The sequence below is a fragment of the Centruroides vittatus genome, unplaced genomic scaffold (genome assembly GCF_030686945.1).
Source record: "Centruroides vittatus isolate TY-2023 unplaced genomic scaffold, ASM3068694v2 contig_1787, whole genome shotgun sequence".
In the NCBI taxonomy this organism is placed as follows: Eukaryota; Metazoa; Arthropoda; class Arachnida; order Scorpiones; family Buthidae; genus Centruroides; species Centruroides vittatus.
In genome coordinates this window covers 157,041-167,916 of record NW_027121094.1, presented here as the reverse complement: position 1 = coordinate 167,916, position 10,876 = coordinate 157,041, and the positions used below count along the sequence as shown (strand labels likewise).

General features: G+C 33.0%; 1 protein-coding gene across 2 annotated transcripts; it reads left to right on the top strand.

The window, feature by feature from the left end:
* Nucleotides 1-8,160: 8,160 nt before the first annotated feature.
* On the top strand, nucleotides 8,161-10,876 carry LOC136969444 (septin-2-like). 2 transcript variants are annotated; one of them, XM_067263600.1, is made up of 9 exons: nucleotides 8,161-8,303; nucleotides 9,108-9,213; nucleotides 9,283-9,369; nucleotides 9,435-9,558; nucleotides 9,702-9,954; nucleotides 10,027-10,128; nucleotides 10,197-10,342; nucleotides 10,446-10,550; nucleotides 10,644-10,876. In XM_067263600.1, exons 1-9 carry the CDS (start codon nucleotides 8,172-8,174, stop codon nucleotides 10,759-10,761), a joined length of 1,173 nt encoding a protein of 390 aa, XP_067119701.1. In that variant the 5' UTR covers nucleotides 8,161-8,171; the 3' UTR covers nucleotides 10,762-10,876. The 2 variants fall into 2 exon arrangements, with proteins under 2 accessions (XP_067119701.1, XP_067119702.1); XM_067263601.1 differs by lacking the exon at nucleotides 10,644-10,876 and adding an exon at nucleotides 10,621-10,639.

Sequence of the window (10,876 nt, the reverse complement as noted above, 5' to 3'; positions counted from 1 at the left end):
TACTGTTATTAATAAAAATCAAATTTAAATTAAAAAGTACCGCTACATTAAATAAATATAAGGAATAACAAGAAAATTAATAATCTACATAACTATAATATTTATACCATAAATATTAGATTGATCGAATAGAATTATAATAGTATCTGTTTTATTGGTTAAGTGGTAGTAAAGGAATCTCTTATCGTCGCGAGAGATTGAAATTCGAATACAAATTAAACGTTCGTAGCCCAATTATTTTGTATCAGGCGATTCAACTTTCATCAATTCGTGCTATTCGATCGTATTGAATACCGGTTCCATTTGTACAGCATAAAATTCATGCCACTACTGAGACCATTTACACAATAAGTTAGAAACGACTGAGTTTAATAAATGGTGGTTTATACGTATAAAAAATCGTGTTGGTTTTAATTATAAACATACACAAAGATGATCTCGATGTCAACAGGGTAACAATCCTCGATAGGATATCTTCACTTAGTAGATGTTTCTAAACCATTACTGAAGACTTTTATATTAAAGCAAAATGAATAAAATTAGGAGCTAAGTATTAGTACTTACGGGAAACTTTAGGACTTAAAAAAAGAATTTTTTTTCGCAAGAGACAGGTGTATCACAATCAATAAAAGTCGAACAAAAATACTGTGAGACGATGGAGATTTTATAGTGTTTGATAAACTTTAGATTATTCACCAAGATATAAAGATTTCATATAAAATGGGAAAGTGAATACCACACAAGAGATACAAATACTTCACTTATCGGGCATTTTTTTAAATTTAAGACATAAAAAACAAAAGTTAGCAGGAAATCAGTAAACCAGAGGTAAGACGGAACCGTTTTTTAAATTAATGCAATTGGAATCGTTGAACTGTAACGTAGTGATAAAGTGTTACTCACTGTGCAACTGCTTTAGAACAAATGATACTATGGAACAAAGACAAACAGCAAATAAAACGAAAAAAATACAGATTGGAACATATAAGCTATTCAACAGGAATGAGCAACCAGAACCATATTTACATTTACATATAATAAAATGTCATTTTTGTCAATCCGTTTAGACCCAAACTTAATACTGAAAAATAATTTATAAGGAACAACATTCAACCTAAACTCTGACCCAACAGCTCGTGAGGGTAAGATACACACAGCTTTAGCCTCGAATCCAGAGCTCTGATCGATAAAGCATAAAACATTTAACATTTTTCAGTAAAAATATTAAAAGGGTGATTAGTTCTTATTATACCTGAAAAAATACTTAACATGTTTATTTACATTTTTGCTTTTTTAATTTAATTAACAGTAAAAAAATCAATATTTGTCGTAACTTATTGAATTTGATTATGAGTTAAAAGAAAAGAGAATAGAAGAATAGAGTGCTATTAATTAAGTTGAAAACTGTTATAACACAAGCATCTTGAATGTGCAGTACGTACTATTTATTATAGTAGTTTTTGTAGTTACAGTTTAAGTAGGAAAATAAAAATCTATCTGCAAATAAAGTAATCGAGTTGGTATGTCAATGTGTCCACTTTTCTTTAGAACTGAACGAATGCATGCAGATCGTGGTCAGTACTATTTGTCTATTCGATGCAATAAATTAAAAATGCCCGGCGCTACAATTTGAATCGAAACAGCTAAATGAGAAGGACTCATCACGTTAGGACGAGACGGAACCAGACTAAATTATTCAAATATAACTTTTATTAATGTGGAAATGAATTTCGGGTGCACAGACTCCCTCATTAGCCCAATTAAAGAGTAAACACAATAAAAATCTAAAATATTGTATCAAGAGAAATTTGACAGACATAAATAACTCAGTACACTGTGTATATAATGCCATAAAAAATTGTAATTAAAATTGTACAAAACAATAATAAAAACTACTCGATGGTTGTAGTCTTGAACAGACAAATTAAGCTGTTGTCTTCATAAAACATAACATTGGTTTCTATAAAATTTACTTTTTCTATTAGTTACACTCTACTTATTTCAATGCTCTTCGATCACCCGTGCGACACAATTAAGTTACTGTTATTTAGACGCACCATCTGCAAGCGCTCAAAATACCCAATTCTGTTCTGTCCCTCGTTAATTTGATCAAAGACGCACGTGACCTTCGTTTCTCTGATAAGGTCGAAATACGATTTGTCTGCGATAAACGTTATACAGTACTAGTATATAATGGTATAATATTTTACTTTATTTATCTTATGCATGTATTTATATATACGTATGGTTTGTTATAATAATTCTTTATTTTTATTTTTTATACATATATATGCGTATTTTCATTCGTTAATTCTTTTTATTTAAATATGTTTCATTATATTTATATTCGAATTTGGTTTAACTCGACGATGGCCAATAGAGTTAGCTGAAAACGTTAGTTTTTTAATAAATTTTTCAGCAAATTAAGCTATTGTGTTGTAATTTTCATTTTGCTGATTGAGTTTACTTTAATGTCAAATCGACATAGTTTATGAGAATCTTCGAACATCCAAACTATAACAAAATTGATTCTACTTTGTCTGTGGGGATGAGTGAAAGACTACAGACAAAAAAGAAGAACGATCTGTATCTATAGAAAGACACACGCGGAAACCCCGAAATTCCATCAAAAAATCGAAAATTTTAGCATTAAACTGAGTCGCGACGCAACAATAGAATTTCGACAATTGTCTTGCTGTTTGTTCGAATGCGATTGTTTCGATTGTTTTCTGAGTTTTGCAGTAGTAAAAGAGATTATTTTCGGTAAGTTTAGTCCCTGATCTTTCTAGATTTAGGTATTTTTTTAACATTGTTAGGCGCTAAATCACAATTATCAGCAATAATTTTCTCAGAACGAATATTTCGATAACAATCGTTGTGCGGTTTCTTTAAAGTGAAAAATCCAGCCTTTGACTTATTCTGGGGAAGTGCATTCGATCTTTTCATTGTTCATTTTCGTCAATCGAATCGAAGTGTTAAAGCAAACTCGAATAATAAATTCTGTCGTTTCCCGCCATAATTTTGTGTGTGTATGTTACATATGCATACACATTATATCCCGTATGACATTCGCACTGCTATAATTTATCTAAACATTAACGAATTAGAATAAATGAGTTTATTCGTCATTTTGTTTTCTCTTAATTTCTAGAATATTTTCATTAGTTCTAATGAAAATCAACAGAATAGCATAACTTTTTGTAAACCATAGATATTTAATTATTATACATAATAATTGAATGAATAATTTTAATGTTGTCGACGATGTTTATGGTTCCATTACAACTTTATATTCATTTGTGATTAGAATTAAAACGAACTTTTTCTATAATTTTCTATCCTATATATATATTGTTACATTTTCGTTTCACTTGTTAATATTGTCTTAATTTAGAGCTGGTTTCTTTTTTGCTTGCAGAATGGAAAATTTCAAGGCGTTGAAGAAATGGAATACCTCTGGAGAAGACAGTCCAGAGGAGAGCACTTCGACGTGGGAATCGTCTTCCTCTTCAATTCGAGTGATTCGCGTGCGACCGAAAGAAGTGCTGGAGGGTGCGAAGGAGAAATCCGGTCAACCCGACAAGAAACGGGTCATTGTCATCTCTCCCAATGAAAGCACCTCGTCTGTCATCGACTACCTGGAAAAGAGGTATCCGGATGTTCCGGAATGGTCGGTGCAGAGACAGGCACGCGAGGAAGGACCGGAAGAGGAGTGTAAATCGATTCTAAAGAAGCGTAAGAAGAAGCCTTGGTGGAAGAAGCTCTTCTTCTTCTGGAAGAAGTAAATCATCGAGGTCTTCTCACCGGATGTGACTTTTCTCCTGATTGTGACTGTTTTTACCCGGATTTGGACTTTTACCTGGCTGTGACCTAATGAACCGGACTCGACTTCATTCATGGATGTGACTTTTTGTGGCGGTTTGGCGTCTTCCCTTTCCTGCTGACGGTACTTGGAATGATACGTGTCCTTCGTTATTGCTAACGAAGTACGTGTTCTTCCACTTCAGTTAATTAAAGTCGACGGCGACAACTTAGCACCGTCTTCGGTCGTTCCAAATATCTCAACCGAGGATGTTCGATTGGTAAAATTCTGACCGAAAAATAATGGATTTTCGCCAGCAACGTGCGTGTCAACACTGGACACCCGAATAAAAAGAAAAGGGAAATATCGCAGTTAGCATATGTCTAAGCCACAATTATAATTATGTAAAACAATTAAATGTGTATATAAACTTTTACTTAATAAATCTTTTTAACTTGATATTAATTGATTACGTGTATCAGTTTAAATATTATATCCGCACATTTTATTTTTGGACTAATTTGTAATTAAAGTTGAAAGTAATCTTTCTAACAATTAAACCGAAAGTCAAAGCAGAAGAAAATGTACACGATTCATAACGAAAGAAAAATATAAAGATAAACGAAGTAAAAGTAATTTTAAAAATTTACGAATTTGTATCGATACATAGGCACGAAATATAAAGCGATAAAACAGAAATTATTGAACTGAAGTAAAGTCAGTTGTCTCCGTGGGTACTTTGTTAAATTTAATATCAGAGATGTTCTCAATAAATGAAATTACAAAGACAGATGTCTTTGTAATTTTATTTTTGAGGATTTTTCTGATGTACTGCGCGATCTGTGTACTGTACTGTATAATGTAAAGTACAGTCGAATCTGGTTAAAAATTGCAGCAGATTTTCTTACATACGTTTAGAGCAAATGAGAGTTGGACTGAGATTTATTATTATGTGTTGATGTACTTTTTATTTTATACAAAATATAAAATTAAGTGAAATTAAGCTTATTTTTAAAAATTGTACTCTTGTAAAATATATGCAAAGACACGATTTTCAGGGGATAAGGGATGGATAGATAAATGGGAAATGTCACTATTTTATATTAAACACAAATTTTATTTTTAATTTAACATCAAAATCACTTGAGATAACTCGATTTTTGTCGAAATTAATCTGATGAAGTCGGTGGCGAGACGCTCACCTTTGACCCGGTCGTCTGGCGAGTGCCACAAAAATTACTTACCAAAAAATTATATTTAGTGAAGGTGTGTGTTAGAAATAAAAGAACTTGTTATTATTTTAGGATTTTATTGTCTTTTTAACATTAAAAATACTTTTACATAAAGGTAATTTGTAACAAAATTGCACTAGGGCCTGAAAGGAACATAATCCTCTCCTGAATTCAGTACTGAGACTGGTGACATTCTGCTTTGATATAACCTGTCAGCATAAAACTAATTAGTAGGAAACTCAATAAAAAACAATAATATTGTTAATTGTCTACTTGGACTTTACTTATTAATAGGACTTTATAATGGTGTTTAAAGATTGGCACAGTAATGAGAGTTAGTTCAGGAAGAAACAAAATTTCTTTATTATATCACCTGTAGTAATAATTTCTGTACACATCTTTTTGTAGGTTCCTGCTTATACTTACAGGTAAACTCAGTGTTGGTAAATACCAAATTTCTGTTTTAATCTTCTCTATTTCTTCTGATAAGTTTTCATCCTGCATCTTCTCAAACACCAGAAGGCTTTCACAATTCACAATTCAGTAAAAAGCAATTTGAATTGGCTGTAAAATCCTAGTAGTTACTCTAATACCTGAACAGCTGATATCATGTATCACTTTTTCTGAGTACAATTTCACATTATATGCAATTCCTTAAAATTAAATAACAAATTTTTCGAAAACAATTTCTTTTATTTGTTTTGATATTATTTTAATTAAGGCTGTATTTTGCTTGGAATAAAACAATTTTTTCATTGACAGACAACTTTTCATCCCAAAGATTCTCTATGGGGTTTAGGTCTGGCGATTGGGCTGGCCATGTCATAAGATTCACCTTTTTTCTGTTGAAACCATTTCTTTACCAAATTTGCTGTATGTTTTGGGTCGTTGACATGCTAAAAGATCCATCCCCTTCGCATTGAACGACGTGCAAGAGAAAGCATTTGTGAGGCTCTGGATAGGTCCGAACCTCACTGAAATTTGCGTTAAAATCATTTATTTTTAGGAAAAAATTATTTTTTTAGAGGAAAAAAAAATAGAAGTTAGAAATAGTTTTTCTTAAGGAAAACGACGCGAACTGTTAAACAATAGAACAATGGGGAAACGTAGATCGTCTATCTCCGAGTGGGAATCGAATTAAACTTCGATTTTGACCTCTCCCGCGCCCCCGAAAGGTTTCGAATTGTCACCAGGTGACGAGAAGAGACCAATCGGAAAGCGGAATCGGAGGAAAACAGATAAAACCCGAGAATTCAAGGACGCGGGGGCTTCTTCTCCCGAAAGTTCCAAGTGACGGATCTATTGTTGTGTGTGTGTCTGGTGCCCATCTTCGTCTCCGTCTCCCGACCTCGGATCGACATCTTTCCATCAACGGAAGTCGACCGCATCGTCCTGGAGTCGCGGAGTCGTCGAGGGAACTGGCCATTCGCGACCTAGGGACACTCCTTCAAAATGAGACTATATTCGAAAGGAGAGGAAGACCCAGAGGCTGCTGCCGACCTAGAACTTCCAAGATCGCGGAAATCTTGTAAGCTTCTTTCGTGTCAAATAAACGGTTTCTTGTAACCGTAGAGTCTGTCTCAGTGCCGATCGCCCACATACGACCCTTCGCGACCGCTCGACCCTCTTGACATAGTCAGCACCCAGTCGGAAACTCACACATTTGTTTCTGCAATATGTCTTAATAAACGGTTCGATCCATTATTCCATTAGTTCTATGAATTAGCTTAATTCTTTTTGCAGAGAAACATCCCCATATCATTATGCAGCCACCACCACGCTTTATTGTAGAACTGTGTATTTTGGGTCATATCTCATGTTCACTGGTCGTCTGACATATCGTATATCATCACTAGGGAAGACATTGAATTTAGATCACCACTCCATAACACCTTGGACCATTTTTGTTTGGTCCAAGTGATGTGTTCATGTACAAACTCTAATCTCAACTTTTTGTTTTTTGCAGAGATGAGGGGTTTCTTTGCTGGTCGTCTCCCATGTAATCCAAAGCGTCTTCATACAGTCCTTAAGCTTACATCTGGGTTACTCACTTCACGTTTAATATGTGAAGCAGTCAAACAAGAGTTGTGCACACTCGTACGCCTGATCAAACGATCCAACTGTGTTGTTGTTTTTCGTGGCCTATCTGACTTTTTGGCAGAAACAATGGTCCTATATATTTGAAAACACCTTCATCACTTTCGCGACAACAGTTTTATGCACATTAAAAATTTTACCAATTTCAGTAAAGGTCTTTTTTTCCTTCAAACGCATATCTATCATTCTTTGTTTGATATCATTTGATGATTGTATTCCTCCAGACAACTTAGTTGTTTCGACGGAACGTAGATGTGATGCAGTGATCAGAAGCTCTGGTTACGCCACAAAATACTAATATTTTCTCCTAAAAAATACTAGACAAATCTGCATACCTCCTTTGGTAGCTCTGCTTTTGTCACAGTGCAAAACATATAAACTTCGTTTTTTCTTTTGTAAATCAGATTTAAAATTAAACCCGTTTGATTCAATTGAGTATTTTGACTCATTTTTATGCTCTTTTCAACTATCACAATATTAATTATGTATACAAAATAGAGGTCTCATTTTTAAAAAATATGTGAAGGGTAGCTCTACTTTTGGCCACTACTATATTTCCGCCCTGCACATATATATTAATATTTGTTTTAAGTAAATATTTCCCATATATATGTAAAGTTTCTTTTCCCGCCTTTTGATTTCTGTCGTTAACACGTGCTCTTTCCTTCTTGACCTTCTCGAAACCTCTGTTTCAGTGTTGCCAGATCTCAAAGCTTTTGTTGTGTGTTGCCAGATACCTTTATATATATTCATCACCGATAAAGGGTCCGATCTACAAGGATGGTGTCATAGCTCGAGTTGGATCGGATTTAATGAAGATTTTTACTTATTAGCATTTACAATCTTTTTAAATTATTTATTTGCCGATAAATTAAACAAGTTAAAAATTTAGAAACGGCATAATTATAATTAATTTTTTAATGAATAATTTAATAGTTTTAGTTCAAATAAATAACATGTAATATAGTTTAAAAGACGTTTTTCCGAAAAATATTTTGAATTATATTGAGAAAAAAATTTTACTTTTCTGAATCTGTAATATGTACGATTTAACGTCATTGGTTGAACGCTCGGCACGTGACGAACGTATTCAAATTTTAAATTCGAAGAATATCGTTAATATTGCAGAATACTCCGCATCAGCAAAAATGGAAGAAAAAGAAATAAAAGAGGTCTGTATGCTCAGTTTTTCTTTAATTTCATTGAAATTAAAGTAGGTTAATCAAAATTTTAATTTAGAAGCCTCGTTTTTTTTTGGCCAGACTGCCGGGGCGGTTAAGGCGAGGGCATATTGCTCTGTATCGAATTCTGGAGAGCTAAGGCAATCTGCCCCGGATATGTCGGGCCCCACACTCACCATTGGTCGCCCCCATTATGTCCCTTGTTGGATCCACGATGAATGTTTATCGTATTCATCGTGGATCCAACTAGGGACTTAATAAAAATTAATTCGAAAAAATAGAACAACCAAATGACTTTAATCTTATTTTATTTCTATCAATAATTTAACATTAAAGTATAATTTTAATACATATTTTGGCTGCCTTTTCTTAAAATTCAATAAGATAGTGACATAAATTATTGCTATATTAAATGTGCCTCGGGTGCCCGTACATTGGGGCACTCGAGGCACATGTTTCTCCCTTTTCCTAGTCCCCAAGAGTGTGCCAAACAACATAAAATTCGTGACTTCTAACCTATTCTGCAAATATAAAAGGAACTAATAAACGATATTTGTTTATTAATCCATGCAACTTCGTTGTGTCGTGATCAAAACTCCATTCCTTGTTTTCGAATCCAAGTTAGCTCTTACTGCAACCATGGCCATTTTGTGGAAGCGCTGACTCAACATTGAATCACGGAGTTTAAAGCTCGTTGTTATCAGAATTATCGATTATTCGAAAAATTACCATCACTACTCCATCCACCGTTTGAAAGACAATTTAGAAATTCATGAAGTGCTGTTTTCTTTACAGAGTAATAAACAAGAAATATCCAATTATTTAGGATTTTCGAGTCTTCCCAATCAAGTTCACAGAAAATCTGTGAAAAAAGGATTTGAATTCACATTATTGGTGGTTGGTAAGTAGAAAACTGACAAATACATATCATTTTTTTTTTCAATCAATATATAAATTTTTAATGATACAGGTGAATCTGGGTTGGGTAAATCCACTTTGATCAACAGCTTGTTTCTAACCGATCTGTATCCGGACAGATATGTGCCAGAAGCTAAAGGTTTATATGATTTATATCTAATTTAAATATAATTATATGCACTAATGTTATTTTTATATTTTCAGAGAAAATAGAGCAGACTGTTTCAATAACCACATCCACTGTAGAAATAGAAGAAAAGGGAGTAAAACTGAGATTAACTGTTGTGGATACACCAGGATTCGGAGATGCTATTGATAATACCGATTGGTAAACGTATTTTAGAAAAAGTATTATGTTTAATTGACTTAAAATGTAGCCCGAAAGTAATCATAAATTTAGTTCACGATTGAATTTTCAATATTATAATAAAAATTCGCAAATTTTCAAACAAAATTCTTTTAATTTTTCAGTTTCACTTCCATTATTCAGTACATTGAAGATCAGTTCGAATGTTTTCTGAGAGAAGAAAGTGCGCTAAATAGAAGAAATATCGTCGATACTCGAGTTCACTGCTGTTTTTATTGCATTTCTCCATTCGGACACGGTCTTAAGCCACTCGATATTGTTTTCATGACACATCTTCACAACAAGGTTAATCTTATACCCCTAATTACAAAAGCAGATGCTCTGACTAAGACGGAGTTAACTAAACTGAAAGCTAGAGTAAGTCTTCATTAATAATAATGCATTTATTTTTAAACTGGCGTGTATAAAACATTTATTTTTTAATTATAGATAATGAAAGAGATAGTAGACAATTGTATTCGAATCTACGATTTTCCCGATTGCGATTCTGATGAAGACGACGAATATAAACAATTAGTCTGCGAGTTAAAAGTTAGTGGTTTGTCGTAAAAGGAAATTCATTAAATTACTATTATAAAACGTATTCTTTAAATATTTAGGAAGCCACACCATTTGCCGTTTCTTCCTCTTTGCAAACATATGATGTAAGGGGCAATAAAGTCAGAGGTAGAGCTTATCCTTGGGGAATACTCGATATAGAAAATGCAAAACATAGCGATTTTTCAAAATTAAGATCGATGCTAATGTAAGTAAAATTCAATTTTAAATACTTATACGTAAATATAAGTATTATATATATATGTGCGTGTGGGTGTATTTAAAGTACAAAGTTATTCTATTGAATTTAGAACCCATATGCAAGATTTACAAGAAGTTACTCATGAGCTTCATTACGAAACATATCGTTCGGATCGTCTAGCAGACAAAGGAGCCACTGTATGGCGCAAAACACCGTAAGTTACGTTTATTAAATTAATGAATGTATAACTTTAGATAAATTAACTGTTTTTTTTTCATTAAAAGTTAAATATTGTTTCTTATCGCAGTGTTCAACCAGAAGAAACAGAGAAAATCTTGGAAGAGAAAGCCGAACGACGTCGTATTCAAAGCATTTTAACTAGAAAGCAAATGCAAAAAGAAAGTAAAACCTCCACCAATTATTAAAAATATTCACTATTAATTTAAAAAAAGATTAAAATTCTTAAGAGAAACCGATTTACTAGATACAAAACTTTAAAATTTTGTTAATTTAATATTAAACAAATAAAGAATTTCATTC